This window comes from Chanos chanos, chromosome 4 (assembly GCF_902362185.1).
Source record: "Chanos chanos chromosome 4, fChaCha1.1, whole genome shotgun sequence".
NCBI lineage: Eukaryota > Metazoa > Chordata > Actinopteri > Gonorynchiformes > Chanidae > Chanos > Chanos chanos.
The window spans coordinates 41,707,926-41,732,845 of NC_044498.1; the positions used below are offsets into that span (position 1 = coordinate 41,707,926).

Here is a 24,920-nt window from a genome sequence, read left to right on the forward strand (position 1 = left end):
AGTACCAGTATTGGTTTGTACTATGTTGGTTCTTTAAAACACAGACTTAATAATACAACCTAGACATCCTAATTGAGGTGATCAGACATAAATAAAAGTTTGGGGGAAAAGTCCACAGAAGTTCTGCAAAATCTCATTACTGAAAGACACTACTGAAGGACAACCAAATACATTTAGGGCACCAACACCTTCCCACACTGCTACATGGGGTTTCTTTCTACTTAATTCTCTTTTCCCACAATCTGAACTTTAATTGTTCTGCCAAGAGAGGGAATTGGTCTTGTGCAAATAGAAGCAGAGAGACCCTTGAGCAAGGCTATGAGAAATCAGAAAACACCATTGTCACTCAGTAGTGGTGACGGCAAATTTTGCATTTTTGAGGTTGCAAAAAGGTATTTTTGTCTTGGACTCCCTTGAATTTTCATGAATGTTATTTGAATTTAAGTCTGTTGCATCTAGGACAGATGTAAATCTTAACCAAGGGGTTGCTGTTCAAGTCCAAAGTAGAATAGAGTGAAAAAATTCCCTGGGTACCAGCGGTGCCAGGTTCATAATCCTGGAACCAAGGTTGAAATCCCCAGTGTAGAGCCTTTGAGAAATGTAATTCACTTCAAACTGCTCTGAAAACAATAGCAAAATGGTGGAAGAGTACTGTTAATTTCAATAAATACTATCACTAATAATAATGAGAGAACTCATTTCATTTTTTCAATCAAAAAATTTAAACAGAAGTTGAAACTTTTTTTTTCCTTCACAAATTCACACTCATGAGAATATATTGAGTTGATGGGTTTTCCAACTTCTCGGTGCCGCTGAAGCACTAACCAGAGTTGGAAGGGTGTTGCTTTGCTAAGAGAGAGGGCTTGCCGAAATGATTAGTCAGGAACAAGACAGTTTCCTTGGAATCTGTGCCCATTTCCTATTTGACAGAGCAAAGAATGAGGCTTTCCTTACTCTGACCGTTTCCCTCCCATATCCTGAGCCCATCCTTTCCAACCAAACTTACAGACTTAACTGTTTCAACACCCTAAAGGAAGCTACAAGGAAACCAAGGCCAGCTCTCATGGGCCTAATCATAAACTGCCTAATCGAGCTTTTCATTCTGTCTAGTCATTGCATTTGAAGGTTGGAATGCTGATTTTCACCAGATTTATGATGCGTCTTTTCAGCTCACGTTTCTTTTAGAAAATCTTTCAATTTAAACTCATTTTTAATTTTGTTGTGTAACCTGTTCAGATAATGGGTGCACTAAGGAAAAAGATGAGCTACAACTCAGAATGAGTGTTTTCACAATTTTAATGTGAATAACTCAAAATTGATTTCTTTCCCCATAAACGAGGGAGTAAGACTATTCCGCTAACACTGTAAAAACATTTAAAGCACATAAAAATTCAATATCTGAAACCTTGTTCAACGAGGAACAATCTTTCCTTGCTGAACAAGGTTTCAAATAAAAGCTATTGATGAGACAGCTTCAATTTTTCCATAGTTGCGCAACTGAAAATCTTCTTGAACACTTCAGAAAATAGAAACTAATGCTGAGAAAAACTATACAAGTTTCCACAATGTGCAAATGTGTGCAATATGATGCTATCATATGGAATTATTGGGCTTTTTAAAATTGCACTGCTGTTTCTCAGTTGCCATTGCCATCACAGAAAAACAATGAAGCTGTTGATTCCTAAACTGCATGAGAAATAAAAGTGAAAGGCTGGTACATTTTTTGAAAAAGCCATCACAATTATCTGGGAGAAATTTTCATTTTATCCTAATCAAGAGGTGACAGAGGAAATAAAGGGCAAAGAGAGGGCAAAGGGAGAAAAGGGGACTCTGTGTGTATGGCTAGCAATGTGAGACACAACAGATCAAAAAAAAAAAAAAAGCAAATTGGAGAGTGTCCCACATGTTGGCCAGTGGAGTGAGCCAACTCAGTGGGTTTATAAAGTGGAAAGTTTAATGAAGTGGCAAGCAAGAGACCGGTGGGGACAGTTCTCCATGCACAGATGGCCCTTTGTAACTCCTGACACCTGCCAGCTGCTTGGCCTTCAAAATGATGGTGCTGGGGGGAGCAGGGAGACCCTCGTCTTTTAAGCTGCCTACAGTGGCAGAGGTTGACCCTCTGCCCTTTGGTGTCAGACAGGGCCAGTGAATGTTTTCTCTCCTCCCAGTGGGTTTCCAGCTCTTGTCTATGGCCTCTCACAATCCGTCCAGTAGCCTGGGAGCATGCCTCTTTTGGTCATCTCACCAAAGCCTGTTGGAGATTAGATTATATATACTCCTGTTTTAATCGTGAACTTGCCTAAGCAAATGTCAGGCCCTAATACACCAAAATTTTGTTATATGTGTATTTCGGGAAACAACTACCAAAACTAACAAAATGATCTCCATATTATTTTTTACTTTACATTTTCCAAACATGCACTGTGGCTATTTGGTGTAATTTCAGAAAATACGAACTATTTAGATACAAATGCGTTCTTAATCCCAACCAAACTACTACATGTCTGAATGAATTTTGCTTTGGCGTTTGGGCCGGGTGTTGGTAAACACACATGCCACATCATATTTCTAACATATGACGGCTGCCAACCATTTCCATTGCCTATAGATTACTTGTTTGGTGATAGAGAGCAAAAAGAAGGCTTGAATAAAAGAATCACGCAATTTCATTGAAAAATTCGGTCAATACCAAAGATTATGGAATCACAACATCATGGTAATCCCCTGTTTCATTGTGACACAATTTCCCCTTTCTTTCCAAACAGCTCCTTGTTGTTTATTATGTATCATTTATTTATTATTTCAACTGAACACACAGAAATACAAAGACAGGAACTTGTGAGAAGCATGGCATGCTTTGTTTACTTAAGTGTGGTAACTGTCAGTGAAGAAGATGAATAGTGCTTTTATGGAGTGAACTGTAGAGTAAAGTATTTGCTTTGTCAATCATTGGGTGGTTGTTTCTAGGAAAGCAATTTGTTCCATTTGACTTTTAAATTTGAAATGAGTCAGGCATCAGTTTCCAGCAGGTTTTGGAACTGAGCTAGCCAAATGAACATTAAATGTACCAGACTGTAGTGAAGAGTCGAGTTTTTAAGCTGACCTGGTCTAGGTCTACGGATTTCACTAATAAGTCTGTTCATTGATTAGCTCCTGGCAGGACACTTGACCAGCCACCTACCAAGTGCAAAAATCGTGGTTTGCAATGCTGGCAAAGTGTCCAAAGGAACCAGGACTGTAATTGGCTCCTTAAGTCTTTTTGTTCGCATTTTATTCCTGTTTCCACTTGTCAGCTTGATAGCTATGGAGAATGAGGGGTGCCACATAATTAATATGAAACATATCTGCACAGGTGGCACAGTTCAGTGGGAGCTTTACAAAAGCATCTGCCATGTACAACAAAAACATATTGGTGAGGCGATTAATCATGAAAACAAGCCAGGAACCAGAATGTAGGAACTAATAACTCTGGTAGATCATGCAGAATGCCCACTGAGGATTTTTAGCTCAGGAACTGACAGTTTGCTGACTGGGTTCTTAGCTGGTTTTGGGAAAATGCTGCAGGGTTTGTTCACGATCCATTATATTTATGAGTTCTGACAATACCTTACTAAGAGATGATGGGCAGTCCTACACTGAATGGTTCCCAAAGACATACCAAGACATGTGCTTTGCACGTCTTTGGGTAAAAGCAGAAATGGACAGTGGCTTGTCCTCATGATGTTGGCCCTATCTCAGTTAAGATTGTCCAAACCGTAGCATTAATGCATTTTCTGTGGGAAGCAGATGTTTCTGCAAGGATCTCTCTCAACATTAACCAGGAGGAAACAAAGGCTGCCACCAGAGGGGACTGTGTGGTACATCACGGACACAGCAAACTTGGGCAAAGGGCTGTCTCTGTCAGAGCCTACACTGGAACAGCAAAGAAAAAGGGACTGAACAATGCCCCATGAAGGTTTGGTTTAAATCCAGAATGTGTAGCTCAAATACCAGTCTCCAGAAGCAAACATTTAGTAATATAAAGACAACTGCTCCTTGTTCTACATAGATCACTAGGTCATTTGCCTAACCATTTCCAACAGATGTAAGCACACCAAATTTCTCAAACCAGCTCGATTAGTAGTTGAAGTCATAAAAAAATGCTGCTAGCATAATTAATTACTAACGTTTTGTAATGCAGACTTAAAGATTACACTATTTATCCTCAATGACCGACTGAAGTTTCTAGCCTGAAAGGTCTTTTCTTCACTGTCTACCCACAAGTCCCCTTGTTCTCGTCTTCAGAGGCCTGCAACACACACTGTGTCTAATGGTTTCTATATTAAACTCAACTGTTTATTATTACATTACATTACATGATTACATTTACCGTTTGTGCAAGTTGTGATTCAAATATAATCATCTCTACAAAATCATAAGAGATTGGAAAATTACCTCACTGTTATAGCATAATTTTAATCTCACGAGAGACAACATAAATTCCTCATGTTTTCTTTAAAATCCACACTTTTGCAGTTTATACTAAGACATCGTCGTTGACCTGCGATATTCACACAACAGTAATTTCACAATCTCGATAAATACGATTGAATGTAAACCAAATCAACAACAAAATTCATGCACATTCTTTTCTAACACCTTAAATATTATTGATGTTCAAGGACAAAATGTGCAAATTTGGCCTGACCATAACACCTGCCTCCAGTACAACCAGTGCTGTTTAGCAAAATCACTATGTTTTTGTTGATGGCCCGAAACAAAGATTTTTTTTTTTTTTTTTTACTGGTGACCCCTCCGAAACCTCCTGGTAGCATGGAGGTTATGTTGGCTGGTAAGTTGGGAGACATTGTGTTCTCAAGATGCAAATGCTTTACAGATTTCTAACTGCAGTCCTTGGATTTTTATTAGTCTGACAAACCCACTGACTCATCAACCTAATATGATGCCAAAATATGTGATTTTCCACTAGGTCAGAGTTTTTTTGAATGTCACTGGTTACCGACGACAATTAAAAGGTATCTGTGGGATTTTTTTTTTTAATGGTTTTTGTAACCATCTGCTGGCTTACAAAGGAGAGTAACCTTTGTCTTCTTTAGTCATTTAGCTCTCTCATTCACCTTATGGTGAATTTTACGTGTGTGTTAATTCATTTTTATGGCCCATTGAAACAGAAAGCCAAGGGAGGCCACAGTTCGGTTTCATAAGACTGAGATGAACAGCACGGTAACACAGCTGTAACTTTTTAGTTTAATTTCGAAAAACCACTATTTGAACAAATTAGTGAGTCATCTATATGTTTTTTTAAAGCTATTATTTGTTGAACAAACTCTTTTTCTCTGAGCAACTGAATGAGTGACCCACTAACACATACTCTAAAGCCTTCTTGGAAGGCTTGCCTCCTTATCTATGTTAAATTCTTTCACTCCTTTACAAGAGTGAAAGAATTCAAAAATAGGAACAAAGAATACTTTACAGCCAATGCACTGACTACTGGTTGATTTCTTGATGCGATATGTTTTTTTTTTTTTGTTTTTTTGTTCTTTAAATGTGAAACTTTGTGTGTTGCTATTCTAGTCAGGAGCCCATAGCGAAAGAGATTTTTGAATGACAATGCTATTATTTCAGGTAAAATAAAGGTTAATAAAAATAAATTACCTGTATTGTTCATTTCATAACGCTTTCATAAAAGACAGAAAAGACAAACCAACAGGTGGGCTACTTTTGACATGTCCCTAGAGGACTGTGTATTCTGAACAGGTCAAGTTTCAGTGCACACAGTGCTCCAGTGACACATCAGAAAGAATGGAGATCCCACAGGATGATGGAGAGTGGTGGAGAGATGGGTTAGAGTCTGTAAATACTGGCTGCTTAAATTACCGCCCCACCAGATAAAGGACAGGGAAGTGATGTCAGTTCCACAGCTGTCATGCCTGAGTAATAGGAATTGTAAAATGAAGGAAAAGCAAGAGGTTTGGTTGGGGGTGGGAGGGTGGGGGTACAGATTAACAATGATAAACAAAAAAAGATCTACTAAGAGTAAAGTTAAACTGTCTAACACGGTTTATTCTTACACAGGAAAATGTAGAACTTCAGAAATGATGTCATTACAGAGTGTATGCGAACCATTGATGGGCACACAGTATGTTAATAGACAATAAGTAAAATAAATGGCGATTTTAATAGGGGTGGGGGGTGGGGTTCTCTGAAACTGTTTCAGGACTTTTTGATCTACTCAAAAGGGGAGCATTCCTCCATAGGAGTCTCACAGCTCCACCACAAGTTTTCAGTGACAGCTGGCTGGCTGCATCCCTTCCTGCAGATCCCATCATCTTCTCAATGTGTGCCAGAGTAAATGAGTTCTCCAAGAGGTCAAAGGTAACCGTCCCCTTCCCAGGAGTTCACTCAGCCAGAAACGACATTGCCTCGAAACAGGAAGGGAGGGCATTGTCCATATGTTGTCTTCACTCACGGGGGCACAGTGGTGCAGAGCAGTGTGCTTCGGTTTAGTGGTGTGTTAAAATGTGAGAGTGTAGCACTTATGGACAGCCTGAAAAAAAGCTTTAACGTAGAGGTGTAAATCCCCCATACCCCCCCCCCCCCCCCCCCCCCCCCCCCCCAGACTCACAAAAAACATGACAAGAAGGGAGAACTTTAAAACCAAGTGCCTTGTTAGCGGCAATCCACCATTACCATCCACATGAAGTAGGGTAGATGCTCACTAAGGGTAAACTCAACATCTGCAGCTGCTCTCTTCTTTGTACCATTTGCAGTGAGACATCTTACACACTAACCAACTGTACAGCTGCAGAGTAACAGCAGTCACATGGCAGCACAGCGGGCTCTTGACTTAATCGATGTGTGTGTGTGCAGCCTGAGAACAACTGCAACCAGCTGTTAACTCTTGCACTGTGTGTTGACTGCTGCACTATTCCAGTAGGTTTCATTTAGTATCAGGAAAGACATCAGTTTGTTCCCGAGGGACACTGTGTACATGGTGATCACTGGTAGCGAAACAAATGTCAAGGAGTAGCTATTCAGCATTTCCCTAATCCCAAATACATAAAAAAAAAAAAAAACTGACATATGCGAGAGAGATATAGACAATGTCCATTGTAGGAGTAAAGTCTTGTCACAGATCATGAATACTTATCACCATATTAGACAGTTTGAGTTTAACATCATTCTTGATCCCTCGGGCATGAAAACTGGCATATCCATTTAAAAACAACAAAAGGCTCATGGATACAAGGCTCATGGAGTCTACTGATGTACTTCAAATATATAAGGCCAGTCCGATCACAATGTCATCATCAGGGTCCTTACATAGAAAAAAGGCCCTTATTTACGCATTTGCACCCAAATTATTCTGCTATACGTGCCCTGAGTGGGACAAGACCCGAGTACGAGATTATGCAGGTTGGGATCCTGCCGGGAGCCATCCTCAGACTCTACAGACATGTCAATTATTAACTACCTGTACATTCCCATCTGCAACAGTAAAGAGTCCTAAAGCCCCTCAGCAATTACGTGGTTACAGAGAGAAAACAGCCAAACCTCTCCTCTCACACGCCTCTTTACCTTCACTAAGTGACACCCTATTCTGACGGAATGGGAATGGAACACTGACCACAGCTACAGCGTGGTATCCATGTGAAGCAGCCTGCACACCTAGACCCTGCCTTTCATATGTTTGGGAGAAGAAAACAGGTGTGAGGCAGGTGTCCACCCTGAGTCCAGGCCACTGGAATATGTATGAGGTAATTCCAATCCCTAACTACTGTGCTGCAACCATGACTGTTTTAGTAGTAGTTGGGGGTGGGGGCTTGTCTGGGGGTATTTATTGTTTTCCTCCCTCTGCTCAACATTCAACAAGCAGTTTATTTCAGTTTGTTTTTGTTTTTTTTTTTTCCTGATTTTTCAAGGGATCAGAAAAAGCTCCGTTACGTTTGTCAGATTAAGTTGTATCTAAAGGAAACAAAGCAACATCACCACAAACGAAAATAAACTAAGTTGATTCCTAAGTCTTTTCTTATATAACAAAAAGAAAAGAAAAACTTAGATAGGTCCTTTAATGAGTTCAGAGAGTAAACTTCCACTTTGCTGAGAGTTTATGTTTTACTGCCTCTGAATTTTTTTTTTTTACTGTTACATTTCACTAATTGTAGTAATGAAAAATAAGACCAAAGGCATCACAGGCATCCTCATGCGCTGACATACAATGCATGAGGGAATCTTTGAAAAGAAAAGCCCTTGGCTTCCATCTAGTGGACAACCCATGGAAAACATTACATTACACTATTTCACAGCATCACTGCTTCACTACAATATTACCAAACTTTTACCCCCCTCTTTTTTTTTATCAGAAATTATCTTAAAAAGAGCAAATTTATGTTGGTCTGTGACTGATTAAACAGTTCTTGAATAGGTAGCGTATCACAAATGGGACAGTGTGAAAACCGCGACGGCGGACGGCCTCGGCGGTTTCGTAACATAAACTGCCGGCAGTTTCCAATCTTTACTGGCTCAGTCCAAAACACCGGCTGTTGAACGGAGCTCTGTCTCTTTTAATCTGGTGTTCACACACCTGTCTTTCCTACATACTCACTGTTCCACACACACACACACACACACACACAGACCTATCAGGTGACATGAATCCACAAACAAAACACTCCATTGACCCACCACGTGGCATCTGCTACATGACATCATACAGACACACTCCAGTCCAACTGAACTAAACAAGGAAATCGGAGCTCCTTTGGCTAGTGCCCTGAGAGACTCGTTCAGGAGCAGTGGTAAGCTGCTCGCCTTCCAGGTGATCAACTGAAGGCAATTAAGGTGACCAGTGTCAAATATACATGAGGAGGTATTGTAATAAAGATATATGTCCAGCAGGCATGAGTCTTTACAGGACATCTGTTTGTTAATGCCACAGAGTGTTAGCCAGTCAGCTAGGTTTACAGCTCATTAAATTCACAAACAAAAGGAAAAGGTTTGAATTCTCCCATGAACTGCAGTAAAATCTCACAGTCATGAGTAGTTTATTTTATAAACAAATGAAAAAAAAAAAAGTAAAAAAAAGTTAAGGATCAGCTACAAATTTGAACAGTTACCTGAAAAGCAAGTCAGTATATACATCAATTCAAATACCTTGTCTATGAATTCAATTTAACAAAAAAAATACAGAAAAGTATGTAAAAAAAAAATGTGCATTTCATATTTCATTTCAAATAAATCAGCCCTATTTATGGGCTGATTTGGACTTTTTGGGCGTTTTTGTTCCTCCCTTTTTCTGTGGGGTGGAAAAGTCCTTGTTGCAAATTTCACAAACCCAGCAACCTGTAACAGAAGCAGAAACAAAAAGAAAATCATGCTTTGAACTCAGAACACTACAGCAGTACGACACCTCCAACATGCATGCTGTCTTCTCACTCGAATTTTTAAAGCAAACACGTGAGGATATTTCAGGGCAAACCTGGAGTTAATAGTAGCTCTTATATGAGGTAACTGCCAAAACTAAGGAAAAACTTGATCATTAGTTTCAGTTCTTCTGAGAAGCTGTATCTCAGCAAACAAAAACACAAAAACATGTTGATTTTGCCGGCACGAATGAGACATAAATGAGTCAAATACCAGCCAAGCATGACTGCCAATAAAGGCCGTGTGGTAGCACACACATAGCATCCAATTATCTTGGCTATCATGACAAGAAGAAAAAAAGAGGACAAAGATGGATTAACTTGTTGATGTTTCACAAGGAAATGAAGCCAGAGTAAAAGTAAAATGAAAGTGAAATTAAGATGAGAGTCAACCGCAGCCAAAAAAAAAAAAAAAAACCATTGTTCTACCGCAAAGTCCACACACTGTTTTAAAACGCATGTCAAAACAGACACAAATTTGAACCAGCTGACTGCATATAAAATCAACAATCATTGCACATTTACAGAATGGTGCGGCCACTGAAACAGCGTTTTCTCACATCGTCAGCTAGTGGATTTTTTTTTTTTTTTTAATGTGGAAAAACAGTGTCGCATCTAACCAAAAGAGTTTCAGGAATTTATAGAACCACTGCCAATGCTCAGTTCTGGAACAACGCTCTACGAAGACACTCAATGCTGGTACTGTATAATTCTTTACTGTGGTTCACAAAAAAAAACAAAAAAAAAACACTTGCAAGCGCAAGCAGAAATATTTGTCTACCTATCTGTTGGCCCTTATCCTCACATATTTTAAAACAGAAAGGAAGTGAAGTGGTGAAAGAAATCAGGGTTGACTTACCAGTGGGGATGGAGTCCATACCCACGCAGAAAGTGTGAAAACCACGGTCACACTTGTCGCAGAACATCATCTCCTCCTCATGGTGGGGCTGTTCACACACGGTGCACGTTTTACACTCCATGCACTGCCACGGGTACGTCTTAATCATCGCCACCAACTCAAGACTCATGTCCAAACAAGATGGGTGACCTACAGCACACGCAAAAGTTCACTCTTAATGTTTATTCATACTGACACACATTCAGTCATGTTGTTAACACCATATGTACACATTCCAAGTTTTGAGGGCAGGGATGGGAAGAATTTGTCAGGAGGAATCCAATGACTTAATTAAAAGAGAATGCAGTACATATGTCAACATGGTTGCCAGTTATGATTTGTCTTTCAGTGTTACAGCACGCATGATATTGTTTATATAGCACACTGGTTGGTGGCTTTACAGAAAACCCTGCAGGTAGGGTAGTGACCTAACCACTAGATATGTAATACAACCAAAATGAATGCTTACTTTATGCAACTAATTGTTTTAAGCGTAGATTCAGTTGATTCGACTGCTGAAATTGTACACTTAAAGGAATAAACACTACGTCCGTGACCAAACCTCAATAAACAAACTCAGATAAACAAACACAATCATTAAATTGGCCTTTTAAAAAATAGAAAATATTTACTGTTTTTGGACATCCTTGAGCCTATAACTTACCACTGTTATTGCACTGGGAGCAGTGAATGAGAGCTTCCGGTTTGCCTTTCTTGTTGGACTCCTTACCCTTCTGGCATATACCACATATAGCATTGGGTATGACCTTTGGCTGCAAGGGCAGAACAATGCTATAAACGTCATGGCATCGATGCCTAGTATGCCTCTGGGCCATACTGTTAAATAGATTCCTCACATAAAAACACAATATGCAAAATGAAAGATTTGGTAAACCTATTCATATGTTCTAATACAACATAGGAACATTAATCATATATTTTAAAAACATTGAGCAGAAAATTAAGAAACTGGCAGCGTAACATTTGCCTAAATTACGTGTAAGTCCTACTGCACGATGAATTAAAGTTAACGCAGTCTATGATTTGTGCTGTTGTTCAAACATACACATTTTCTGTGAAGGTCAACTACCTACATCCCAGCCTTTAAATATAAATGTTCACAAAATCAAGTACTTGTGAACTCCTCTCAAACTAGAAAAATGATCTATCTGGTGTCTTAGAAGCACTATGTTTAAACCAAGTGAACTGTCGTGGGTTAAACCGACTCACTCAGTGCTGAGAGAAACGAGTCATTTCTATTATACTTCTCAGAGTAAACAGATACATATAAAAATAACCTCTGCATTTTTTAGGCATTTTCATGTAGAGGAAAGAGGACACCTCCATCTTATGTCACGTGCAAATGATCATGTACAATTGTTCTCCTGAGAGGCTGGACATTTTAATGCAGTGTTCACGCCATCAAAAAATCTCTGTACAGTCTAATTGGTTTGAAACCTTTTTATTCAAATGCTTTACTGTGAGGACCACTCTAAATACTGACATGTCAAAAAGGCTGCATTGCTATAAAAACGATTGCACTCTATAGATCGGTAATCATTTTTAAGAGACAAACATTGAACAGAGAGAGGGTAAAGGAGATGCTACAGGTTATAGACATGTGATAGATGTTAATAAAGCTCTCGGCAAAGTAAACAAAGGGCAATAGGGTTCCATATCTTCACAGTAAGTGGAATGCTGAGTTAACTTAAGAGCAGTGTTTCATTAAAAGGAAACCATTTCACTGCAAAAAACCATACGGGAGCTGTGGCACTAAAACCAAGTATGTCAGACAGGAAAATTTTGAAGAGAAGAGAAAAAAAACAAGTCATCAACATTCAGTACAGTGAAGGATCAACAGAAGCTGTACCTATATTGTGTTCAACTCAATTAGGGCTGTATTTGTTATGAACATACGTTTTATTGTTGCTGTGTATAGAGCAGCAGGCTAAAATGAAGGATGTTCCCTAACGGATTCCAGCCTTGGCCAAATACAATATTTGGTATATATTTACTATATATTTACTATCTTAAGGAGAGAAAAAAATGGAGAAAATGGAGATGCAAGTTGTGATGGAACAGAGAGATTAAAAGCTATAATGGGCCCTCAGCATACGGAGAGAGATTATACGATTTCTAATTCTTTCTTGGAAATAAATACAAAATAGGCTCATATTTTTTGCCCCACATTCAAAAAAGAAGTTTTGTACTGATTTCTTGTTGTTTTGTTTCTTAACAACAATATTTACTTGACCACTGCACAAGACGGGGCTAAAATGTCTGTAACTTTAAAATCTAAATGCTTTTATGCCACCAACAGTTTTATGAAAAAGATCTTCAAAAAAAATAACACAATGTCTGTGTAAACAAGATGTATAATATTATAGTTGTTATTTGTTCTTTTATTCCAAGTTTTTTTTTCCAAAAGTTTCACCTAAACCTAGAGCAAGACCTTTTTTTTTTCCCCCCCGCGAAAAAGAGCGAGAGACAGCCTCTTAAGACTGTGCCAAAGTCAAATTAAATCAGCCAGTGCACATTTTTCCAATATAACACTCGACAAAATCACATAACAGTACGGCTGAGGCTCAAGACAGTCTTTGAGAAGCCTGACATTAACACAGGTACTGTTTTTGTATGATGTTGCATTTAGAACAAAAACAGTTCCTGCAAAGAAACTGTTTGCAACTGTTAGTGTAACTGGTATTTTACAAATGATGTCTTTCTGAAGAAATTCAATTCCTTTTTAGAGTATTTATTGCCATTGCTGGATTCATGTTGTTTTAGGCTGGACAACAGCTGAAGTCTATATAAAAATAATCACATTATCATTCATGTATATGTAATTATCTGATCTCATCTTTATAGTGTTACAATATTGGGAAAAATAGTGAATGTGAACCTGTTTTCTCTGCACTTTCAGGAATGCAGAAACATGATGTTTCATACTTTGTGGAGGTCTTTTAAGGTGTGATGACCCAAAACAAGGTCTATAATCCAAACTGCCACTTGTCTCAACAAAAGTGTTCTGCAAATTAGTTCAAAATACAGTGTTTCTTTAAAGTTTCCTCATGCCCAGTACTCATTCCCTACAATCACGCTGCTGTCTACAGTAAACTCAAAACTGGTGTAAAATTCCCCTCATGAAGTGAAACATGTCACTCTGCTTATTTTCTGCAGATATGTACAGACACAACAGGGCGCTTGCTAATCAGGGGATGTCAAACTAGAATACGCATATTACACACTGTGCAACTAATGCATAGAAAGATAAAGAAAACCTAAGAGAGCAAACACAATACGCCTCTAAATGAGTATTCAAGTGAATGCAGTCTACAAGTATAACTCAGTCAAGTAGATATTTAGAAATGATTATATCTACAGAGAGCGGAGGGTGTTATGGAGGAGGCAGGGGTATGATAAAATGTCAAAAAAAGGTGAAAAAGTGCACATCAAAACTGTAATGTAAAGCTTAGGCTAATGAAATATACAGGAACCTTTTGGCCATAATTAAATAGCTTTTGAGAAAGGCCAAGTCCTGACTGCTGGCAGCGATGCCCCTTCATTTGTTATTTTCTGCCAGATTATCGGGTCTGAAAACAGGTAGATCTTTTGTTGATCCATGAAATGTTTTAACAAGAAAAAAATAAAGCATCAATTTTTTCATCAAAGGCAACCAAAACAAAAATTTCAATCAGATCAAGTATGAAATCCAATGCTGAAAAATGATTGGCACTCAGCTAAACAGAATAGCTGGAGAAGTTCACATCAAACAGTAGTTTGATAACAACTGCATGCCTTTACAGCTATACTGCATTAAGAGCATGGACAACAAGACATAGACACTTTCAAATATTAAAATTTCTTTTCTTGTAGTGCTATATGATGAAAATTTTAAAACCTAAATAATTCAGAAAAGAAAAAAAAAAAGAATTTAGCAGCCAGGGTCTGCACACTTGCCTTGTAACTAATCTGACAGGCAGGCAGAAAAAGAGGTATTTTAAGAAACTCAATAATAAAACGTAAAGTACTGTACATATTGAAGGGGGGAAATAAAAGTGCAGTTTGCACAAGAAAGCCCCAAAGTGCTAACAGAAACAACCAAAAACATTATTGCTTCATAGTCTGTACTGTGTTTTCTGAGTGGGGTAGGTTGTAGCAAACATTGGAAAAAAAAAAAAAAGGAAAACTAAGAAAGTCCCGTCCACAAAGGAGGTCCCGAGAACATGCCATGACCACTAGGAGTGTTTATGTACGTATGCACGTATGTGTGTGTGTGTGTGTGTGTTTGTGTGTACAGGCTATGTTGAACGTCGGGTCAGAAAAAAATCTTTCTGAGTTGAAAGTGCTGGAGAATCTAAAAGGATCGTGGAGGAAAAAGGAAAAGGGGAAGAGAGATGGTGTTGGGAGACAAGAAGATCAGGGGCTTTTTTCTTCTACCTTGTACCCGGGGACAGATTTGTGTTGTAGGGGGCGAGGGGTGGCATCTTTGCCCGTGGTTCCAGCGCGGTCCTTGCTCTTGCCCTTTGACTGAATTCCGCTGTCTTGACTGTCTCCGTCCGACGTGTTTCCGGATGAACTATCCTGGGTACACAACGTCGTAATTCTCATTGAAAAGCATTTGGGACAATTATCCGTTAAATGTTAAATATGCGAAAGGTTAACTTTTTTTTTTTTTTTTTTTTATATTTCACAGTTGTCTTCAGAGCAATAACAAATCATGACATGTAGCAAGACAGAGGCGACTGTTCTGATGAAATCATGAAAGATTCCTGCAGCTGTTTGACATGATTTCATACCTCCTCACAGGGTGCAGTTTAAAGAAACCCACTCAGTTTCTCTTACCGAGGAGCCTTTATTTCTCTTGCCGTCCTCTCCTTTGCCCTCCTCCGCATCATCTGAATCTCCATCACTGTCCAGGGCCGGGAGCTCTGGGTCCAGCGGAGGTTCGTACAAAGCCGTGTTCAGGGGCAGGTAACGTAGCTCGTTCGGAGAATATCTGCAAGTGATTAAACAACCATTAGTGTTACTCATGATGCTAAAACCTGGACACTGAAGTCTTGGATAGTATTACAGATCTGCACACAGAAAAAGAACACACCAGTCAAAGGGTTTCAAGCAGGAAGGCATCATTTATTGTCAGAGTAATGCTGAGATCTTTCTGTCATTTAATATTTCAAAACCTTGGAGGTTTACAAAGTGGTCATTATTTGAACATACTGACAACACACTGACTATGCAAATTCCACCCAAGCAAAGAAAATATGGAGACAGAGACAGCATAATTTACCTTTTGTAGTAGTCCTGAAATTGCCCGGGGATTAGGGCAACAGGATATGGGCCAGTCTTGGTTCTGTCTGGAGGGAGAATTTTGTATTTTCCCTGAGGTACCTGAATAATCTGCACAGACAATGAGAAGGTAAAATGTTAATCTGGATCTTTCTTCTAACACGTTAAGACCCTGAATCATTTAACACGCTCGTAAAAATATTAAAAATTGTATCCAGATCATAACATTAAAAAATAAACACAGTGTCCTAAAACTATCTGTATAAAGTAAGGCTGAGTGGTTGCAGTCAGACAATATGGACTCACGTGAGTTTGCAGGTCAAAATAGGCTCGTCTTTCCTCCATCCGTTCTCTGTTGAAATTACTGTTGAATTCGGCAGCCTTTTTAGCAGCTTTCTTTATGTACTCTGGAACCTTGCTGGCTTCAACCTTTTGAGGGTTTTGTTGTTGCATTTGCTAAAAAGGAAAAATGACTATATTTAGTGTGTTTTCATGTAGCTTAGCAAAGCTGGGGTAGATTTAACCTATTGCCTTGATCCTTTTTTCTTTAATGAGAGTCAATGTCAGCTGATAGTCAGGAGACGTGTCAATACGAAACAAAGCAATTTTAGAGTCAAGCGGACTAATGTTCTAGCACTACCGCAAAGTCAAATTTACCTCAAGGACTAACAATGTCTACCCTTTTGAAGTTTGTGGAAAAATCTCCTTCCCTTGTGCCGTATGTCTGACTACAAGTTAAATTGGAAAAAGGAAAAAGCTGCTATACAACCAAATGGGCAAAGTAAGGAGTCTTTTGTAAGACATTGCCAAATTTACACTTAGGTGGAGATACATGTTTAGCACTCATCCTTGAGAGTGCTGGAATTTTTACGGTAGGCTTCTCTAGTACCACCTAGTCAAATATGAAACCTTTCAGTCCACCACATCTCCTAACATAAATAACACATCAGGTTTTACAATTACTGCTGATCTTGCCAGAAAATATAGATGACAATGTGGTTTACCAATTACACTTAAATTACGTGGCGTCACTACTAAAGCTCTAAGTAAACTGACTGCTAAAAATCTATAGGAGAGAGAGATCAAGGGCAAAATAAGTAACATTTGTTCATTTTTATTTGTTAGTTTTAATTAATCTAAACATGTGAGGGTTTTCTCTGGCCACCCCCATACAAAAACATACCGATTATCTAAAATTAATTTAAATTCAACTTTTTCATCACTATAACTATTCATACCCTCAAATTATACATATTAATAAGATTACCATTACCAGTGAGTTTGTCTTTAAAAAATAGTTTCTGTTCAACTTAAATTTTTCTTTTTTTTTTCTTCTTACAAACAGTAGGGTCTGAACCAGCCATGGGGGTTTCATACATTTCTTGATTTAAAACTACACTTTTGACTTCAATACAAATTTCTCTTTTGCTGCTATCCGGAAGAGATCGTCCCATATTTGCACAAATACTTTTGTAACAAGATTCGGACAGAAAAGTTTGTGGGGGAATGCAGTCACAAAAGAAACATCCTCAAACTCTCTCACATGATGGCCACATTCCTCAGCCACATAATGGTGGAAATGTGATAGCAAGCCTTGGCAACAGTGTACAGTGTCATATTATATCAGTTTAATTAGTAAATTCTCATACAAATTTAGTTTTCAGTTCAAATTTTACTTATCAAATGTTGCTTTTTTATTGCCTCTTTTGCTTCTCATTTTCTTGTTCCAGGCATGTTTTAGTAACTATGGCATATATGTACACTTTTTATGTTTTGCAATGACAAACATCAATCACAACAATGCACAATGCAAGAAAACTGCAAACAAACAGAGGCTTGTGGCTCAGATTAAATAATTAAACTGTAAACTACAAGTCACAGAAAAATCATTTGTACAGGCGGAGTGCGTAGTTGTGTGTTACACGGAAATGTTTTAATTGCTGGAATAAATATGATGTTTAATTGCTAATGTGTTTTCCACTTAATTTTAAGTCAGGGGGTAAGTATTTGAATAAATGTTAATTTCACTTCTCCATGTGGTTCTAAAATGAAAAAAAAAAAAAGTTCAAATCTTTTCCTACACCAACAATGCCCAATAACAGCACGGTTAACAGCAATCCATACGAACACACAAAAGAGTAATAACCTTTCGTTCAAATTTATTGTCTCGTTTTAAATTGCTATTTTGGAAATATGTGCAGATTATTCAAACATTTCAGAGAACTCTACAGTGAGAGGGGTACTTACAGCACTGAGAGTACTTACAGAGTACTCTTTCGTGATCCTCTGGCGCTCACGCTCTTGGAGGATGACAGAATACTCTGCATGTTTTGTCGGGTACTCCTTAATCATCAGGTCAATGACCTCATCACTCCGCAATGCTGTTAGACCTGGAGCAGAAGGGGAAAAAACAGTGAAGGGATGACAAGTAACAAGAATGACACAGATTATAAATAAACATTTTCTACAAGTTCACTCTCTAAACACCCTGAAAAATGGTTCGTTCATGATCCAAAAGAGCCAGACGGTCACAGAAAAAGTTCACCTAAAGTACACTGTGTCTCCGTAATGACATTTTGCTCCCTCAGATACAGCTTCTCTTTGTGAGACAGGTCTCTCCTTTCCAAATCTGAGAACCACAGAAACAAATAAACATCTTAAATGACAGGAAAGGTTTAGCAAGCACAATAGCAATACTTTAGTGATAAATACATGCTGTGAATACACACTCTCACTATTTCAATCTATCGTTCAATAACGTTCAACATTTAACATAGTTAATATAAATCACTTAATACATTTTTTCAGAGAAATAATGACACAGTAAACATGCGAATCTTTATCAAAGGATGAGAAACACAAACACACAAAAACAGAGAAATTTTGCCGTACCCTTTCAACATTATCTATATCAAAATGATAATAATGAAAGGATTATTAACACATTACCTGGATATTTGCGCTTAAACGATGTTACACCTAAGTACTCGCTGACTTGCTCTTGTAACATATAGTATTCTCCAGTATCATCTGGGGGCCACTTGTATTCTGTTAGATTTTCTGCTGGAAAATATGTTGGCCTGTGAAAAAAACAAACAAAACAAAACATGGTGTAAAATATAAAATACTATTCTGGAACACATCAGCAAACATGTTAAAGATGTGGTCAATTTCCAAGTCAGAAATGAATTGTGCATTACTGTGTGAGCTCTGAACAAAAATCTAAATCAGCGGCATTATCCAAATGAACTACCGCCGGTACCGTTTAATGTAGTAACATTACCCAAGTTCCTGGCTGGACGTGTCACAGCTTCTTGAGCTGTCGCCTGAGCCCATGCGACGTCTTTTTGGTGGTTGGCTGCCATCATTGAAATAATCTTCTGAGTCGTCCTTGGAAAACAGTGAACCGAATTCATACAGTTTTACAAAGTAATGACTACTGAAGCATGTTCGCTTGGATAGAGATATCAGTAACTCGTGTAAAGTTTAAAGACTTTGGTCTCCATGAGAATAAAGAGCAGATGGAAATTGACAAAAATGAGACTAAATGGGACTAATTCAGGTCACAATAACTGATTAAAACATAGGGTCACAGAAGTATTCAACCAGTTTAGGTGCAATGCGAAGTCAGCAAATACTTGTCGGCAAAAGAAACTGAGGTGTGCGGTCGCCAGTGTATTAAACATCCCGGAAAACACGTTACTGGATGCAGAGATGCTTCTAATTACTTCTGAGTTATGTTCTCCTAACCAGCTACGCCGCGCTTCGGTAACGGTCGCCACAGAGATGAATGAAAACAAAGGCGGAATATTACACGTTACGTTTTCGACTTCACACGCGACAGTAAACGTACTTTTTATGGCTTGTTCGCACTAATGGTGCTCTGTGTGACTAAAACACTAGAAGCAATGCAAATTTACCTTTAAAGATTGCGTTCCAGGGGTAGCAGGACTGCTATCACACTGACGAGGAGATAGAACAGTAGCCATCTTGATTGTGATGGACCAGGAAACAATTACATTCCGTCAGCAAACCTGAGGCGTGAATGTTGGTCCTACATTGCAGTCATGTTGCAATTCAACATTAGTTGCATTCACCAGTATAGTAAACACGCAAACAATTTCGAATGTTTACGAAAATAAATACAGCTCAAGTCACATGTTTCAAAATTTATATCAAAACCCACTAGTGACGAGAAAGTCAGATAAGCAAAAAGGTTCTTCTGTATCATAGTGCAATCACTACATATTCTTGCTAAAACTGTAATCGTACAAGATTGGAAATCGTTTTTTTTTTTTTTTTGCAAAAACACAACACAGCCGTCAAAAACATAGAATCATTTGCAATTATACCACGCTTTAAAAACAAACACATGTTTTACAAATACTGTAAAAGGTCTTAGCAAATTAATAAAACATGTTTTAGTTGGTTGGGCATATTTGTAAAAGGCAGTTCAGTCAGTGAGAACATGTTTGTCAATGAAGCTTTGATAAATCCTGCTGAAAAGCCATAAAATTCACTAAAGAACCGACTGCACGTGTAACACAAAGATTTGTTAACAAATCGGGTTTTTTTCTAGTTTATTGCTCGCACTATATTTGTTTGCGAACACAAAGTGTTTATAAACCATGCTTCATGTACTTACTGCTTATTCTGAGGTGCGATATATTTGCAAACTCTACTGTTATGATCATTGTACTGTACATTTGCAAAACGCATGAAGTTCTTGGATAGTGTAGAATATTTGTAAAGCACGTCGCATACATTTTAAGTTTATGCTTTGCATGTAATACCTTAATTCTTGCTCATTGAAATCGCTTTAGTTTTCAGAATATGAATACAGGATTATATTTGGAATGTGCGGCAAAACATGTGTAAGGGAGGTGCCAGTCCCAAGTAGTGGATTTCTGATCCTTTGTCAACACATTACATGGCGATAGGTGGCGCGATACGACTCATGTGGATGTCAAGGTTCAAACGTAGAAGAAGAGACGTACGGAAACGACCGCCATATTGCAGTGAGACAGCGAGATTTCTCTGGAGGAGCTAACATTTTGTATCTAGCCACAATGCTTTCAACACAGTTTTCTGGAAATAATGGGGGGATGAAAGAGTATCATTACACTGGACCAGTAGAACACAAGTTCTCCCCATATGCATTCAATGGAGGGTAAGATCTCACCAGACTTCAAGCAAAATTAACCGGTTTACTTCTAAACTCTGACTATCTTGCTAAGCTGGTTGCGTATGCCATACAATGGTTGTGCTAAACAAGTCCATTTAAGTAATGTTGGCCGTAATAACAAAGCGTCACTCTTGGCAGTTAAGCGAAAGTTTTTGTCTTGTGGCGATTTTCAGGCTTTAAAAATCATTTATAAACCTTAAGTGCAAGTAAGGGAATATTCGGGTATCTGTCAGGCTCTGTGCTAGCTAACTTAGGGAGAGTGAACCGAAACGAAAAATTAATTTGGCTTGGTACATTCTATTTATTACTTTGACTTGAAGTTGTAATGCAGAACAAGTTTGAGTTAAGCTTTTTAAGCGATTTAGCCTTGGTTCAGTGTTTACCAGGGAGGTTCTATTTTAGTTTCATTTTATTATCTTTGTTGTAGTAACTATATGCTAACTGTGCAATAGTCATAATCTGCCAGTCATACCTAAATATTACCGACCAAAGTTAGGATTTTACTATGTGTTATTTTTACTTATGATATTACTTATGTTCGTGCTCTGAAGTCGACAGCTGTTTCCATCTCATACCTGACAGCCAGCACTGAGTGATCTATTAATGTTTATATGTTCAATTTGTCATCCCATAGGACTGTGTTGGCTGTTGCTGGCGAGGACTTTGCTATCGTTGCCTCAGACACACGCTTAAGTGAAGGCTACTCGATCCACAGTCGTGATTCTCCAAAATGTTACAAACTGTAAGTGAATCCTTCTTTTGCTCAGTCTTTGTTTGAAATCATAAGTTACCTGTTTAGTACAATATTATTGGGATGATATTTACACATCCTAAATTTAAGCACGTTATAGTCGCGATGTGTACATTTGAGATTTCTGGTCCGTAAAATTTCAGGACAGACACAACAGTGATTGGCTGCAGTGGATTCCATGGCGACTGCCTCACTCTGACTAAAATCATTGATGCAAGGCTGAAGGTGAGTTTACTTATATGCCAGTGAAATTTGAACTGTTCTCTAGATGCTGTTGTCCAGAGTCGTCTCGACAGTAAATGATACAGATAGCCAACATCAGTTGAATTGAAACTGCTTGCTGTTTTAATGACTCTTGACTATAAATCAAATCACAGAATCTGTACTGAAACCATTGTAAGGGTTATTAATTAAGTTTACAGGTCCAAATTACATTTTTTTCAAAATACCCAGAGTATTTTAAAAAATACTGATATTTTAAAAAAAACCTTTAAAAGAGTAACATCTGTGTTATTTCAGATGTACAAGCATGCAAATAACAAGACCATGACCAGTGGAGCCATCGCTGCTATGTTGTCTACAATTCTGTACGGCAGGCGGTTTTTCCCCTACTATGTCTACAACATCATCGGTGGCCTTGATGAGGAGGGTAGGTTTCCTTTGGTGATTGAGTTAAAGCCTCCTGTACTGACTGTCATTGTAATTTATGGATTGTTATCCTCAAATATGTAATGTTACTGATTATTATTATTGATAGTTTTGATAGCACAGATTTGTTTTCAATGGTCATCGTATTACATACAGCACCCAATTCATGCATTGCTCATGCAGACAAACTCATGTGAATGTTGTGTTTGTAGAAAGCATGCAGATAGGCATTGAAGCATCCAGTTCATGTTTAACTGAATGTTAGAATGAGTGTGACAATAAGGTCTGGTCAGTAGCAGTCCTATGAGGAAAAACATCTTGTTGATGGGTAACATCAATGGAGAATGGCAAGAATTGTGCAAGCTAAACAGGCATGCCACAAACAGTGGAGTAGTAGTGCAGCGTATCAGTGGCATACAGAATGGCATCTTGGAACATACATCTCAACGACTGGATTTGTTCAAGCAGCAGATGACAACCATGGGCACATGATCATATCCTGATCTGACAAATGTTGATTACATCAAGAGTCAGGAACTGGCATAAACATCATGAGTCCATGGACCCATCCTGCCCGGAGCTAGTGTACTTACAATAATTGGTGTCACAAAGGGCACATTCCCTCCAGATGATTCCAGGAATATGACAGCGAGTTCACTGTGCTTAAGTTACCTGTGCACTCCTTAGACCTGCCTTGATCTAATTGTTTTTGGGTTGAGATGGAGCAGGTTGTTAACATCATTAGTTGAATCAATAAAAAAGTCACACCAAGCCATAGTTCAAGTATGGACCAACATCCCCGAGAAGTGTTTTTTTTTTTTTTTTTTTTTTTTGTAGCTTGTAGAAGACTTGCCACTAACAAATTCAGGGTGTTTGTGAACCATGTGAGACTAGTCTGGTACTACATGAGTGTATTTAATCAGCTGGCCACAGCATATAAGTTCACAGTGGAGACTTACAGGTTTTGCAACCAGAAGAATGCGTAAAAAGGTGGCAGTGAAATGCTTTCTGCTGATGATTATGGGACAGCTTTTTGTCTTAGCAATTAACTGAAGGGTCTCTGGACTAATAGTGCAAGCAAGTTCGCTGTGTAGCAGTTGATATTTTGAAGCTTGTGACTTGTGCCTGATGTCTGTTGTCCTGTGATGCTGCAGTATGGTTTGATTTACATGGGAAAATTGCTTCAGTGAAATAGGGACATTACAAATCTATCTGAAAGTGACATTTTTCACATGGGACATCCCTTTAGTTATAACAAACTGTCAAGAAACTGTGCTTTTTGCCTGCTAAGTTCAAGACATATTAAAATACAGAGATAATCTACTATTAAATGACAGCTCGTGACTATGGCAATTTAAGAATCCGTCTGGGAGAAAATACAGAACACAGGGATGGGATTTACAGATTTCTCTAATACTGGAAAAACTGGATTGAGAAAAGTGAGATTACTTTTCAATGGCTATAGTCTGTTCTCAGTGTACTGACACTCAAATTCAGGAGCCTTTTTAAAACAATGTGTTATGGTAAAATGAAAGACATATAGAGTCACTCAATTTTGAACGTTTCTTTCCACAGGGCGGGGTGCAGTTTATAGTTTTGACCCAGTTGGATCCTATCAGAGAGACACTTACAAAGCTGGAGGCTCAGCTAGCGCAATGCTGCAGCCACTGCTTGACAACCAGGTAGGCACATAAAAGTCTTGTATAAACTGACCGTTTCTGAACACGTGACAACGCAAGCTCATCATAGTTTACCTTTTGTACAATAAATTCTGATAATTGTTGCTTTTCATACCCTTTTGGTGACATTAAAGCTATTTATTTGTATTCAGATTGGATTCAAGAACATGGAGAATGTGCAGCATGTGCCTTTGACCAAGGAGAAGGCCGTGCAGCTAGTCAAAGACGTTTTCATCTCAGCAGCTGAGAGAGATGTGTACACTGGGGATGCCCTGATGATCTGCATCGTTACCAAGGAGGGCGTCAAAGAGGAGATGGTACCACTCAGGAAGGACTAAGCCATGCATTTGGCCGCGCCAAAATCATTTTGCTTTCCGGGATTTTACATGTAATGGATCCTTCACTTACTGTTCTTTTTGTATTCTCACTAAAAATAAAAATCTGTTCAATGTATCAGTTGTCTTTTTTTGCTCTTTCCTCAAGAAATATGATGTTTTGAATTTTGGAATTGATGACAGACATATTTCCACAGTGAGAAAGTAACTTGTATTTATGGTATTTGTCACATGTTTAAATACATAGAAACAAAAGTAAATGAAGGTGTTGGCTTTCAAAAGGAGGAAGTAATGGCTAAAGTGTAGGGATATTGGTAGAACAGATGATCATTGGAGTGCTGTGTCACAAGGCAATTAACTGAAGAGTCTGAAATATTTGTGCAAGATGTTTGACTGAATTGCAGTTGGTACTTTGTACAGGCCTAGTTTTAGTGAGGAGTGATTTATGCCTGATACCTACTGTTCTGTGACGCTGTGGTTTGGTCTGATTTACATGGGAAAACTGGTTCAGTTAAACAGGGACGTTTCAGATGTGTTTTATCTGACAATGACTTATTTAACACAGAGGCATTTGTTATTTTTAATTCATAATCATTATTTATAATAATTGTTATTTATAATCTATTATCTGTAAAGAAACTATGCTTATTGTCCTCATAATTCTAGACTGTTGTTAAAATGCAGACATGGTCCACTCACAAATGACCCCTTAATTA

General features: G+C 38.4%; 2 protein-coding genes across 2 annotated transcripts; one reads left to right on the forward strand and one right to left on the reverse strand.

Annotated features, from left to right (window-relative positions):
- Positions 1 to 9,244: 9,244 nt before the first annotated feature.
- On the reverse strand, positions 9,245 to 19,599 carry phf10 (PHD finger protein 10). Its single transcript, XM_030772527.1, has 12 exons — positions 19,527 to 19,599; positions 18,890 to 18,996; positions 18,556 to 18,686; positions 18,152 to 18,235; positions 17,872 to 17,996; positions 15,913 to 16,062; positions 15,608 to 15,717; positions 15,163 to 15,316; positions 14,758 to 14,901; positions 10,985 to 11,093; positions 10,282 to 10,470; positions 9,245 to 9,342 (listed from the first exon to the last, which is right to left on the reverse strand). The coding sequence occupies exons 1-12, from the start codon at positions 19,593 to 19,595 to the stop codon at positions 9,245 to 9,247; spliced, it is 1,470 nt and encodes a 489-aa protein (XP_030628387.1). The 5' UTR covers positions 19,596 to 19,599.
- Positions 19,600 to 20,619: 1,020 nt separating this feature from the next.
- On the forward strand, positions 20,620 to 24,322 carry psmb1 (proteasome 20S subunit beta 1). Its single transcript, XM_030771004.1, has 6 exons — positions 20,620 to 20,776; positions 21,426 to 21,533; positions 21,686 to 21,767; positions 22,062 to 22,191; positions 23,766 to 23,872; positions 24,022 to 24,322. The coding sequence occupies exons 1-6, from the start codon at positions 20,676 to 20,678 to the stop codon at positions 24,205 to 24,207; spliced, it is 714 nt and encodes a 237-aa protein (XP_030626864.1). The 5' UTR covers positions 20,620 to 20,675; the 3' UTR covers positions 24,208 to 24,322.
- Positions 24,323 to 24,920: the final 598 nt, after the last annotated feature.

Bases quoted from the DNA above. Each gene is read 5' to 3' on its own strand.
- phf10 (XM_030772527.1), bottom strand. From the start codon at position 19,595: ATGGCTACTGTTCTATCTCCTCGTCAGTGTGATAGCAGTCCTGCTACC. The intron at 18,687-18,889 runs GTAATGTTACTA...TTTTTTTCACAG, and splicing joins ACGTCCAGCCAGGAACTTGG to GCCAACATATTTTCCAGCAG. The intron at 17,997-18,151 runs GTGAACTTTTTC...CTTCTGCTCCAG, and splicing joins GGAGACACAGTGTACTTTAG to GTCTAACAGCATTGCGGAGT.
- psmb1 (XM_030771004.1), top strand. From the start codon at position 20,676: ATGCTTTCAACACAGTTTTCTGGAAATAATGGGGGGATGAAAGAGTAT. The intron at 21,534-21,685 runs GTAAGTGAATCC...GTAAAATTTCAG, and splicing joins TCTCCAAAATGTTACAAACT to GACAGACACAACAGTGATTG. The intron at 21,768-22,061 runs GTGAGTTTACTT...GTGTTATTTCAG, and splicing joins TCATTGATGCAAGGCTGAAG to ATGTACAAGCATGCAAATAA.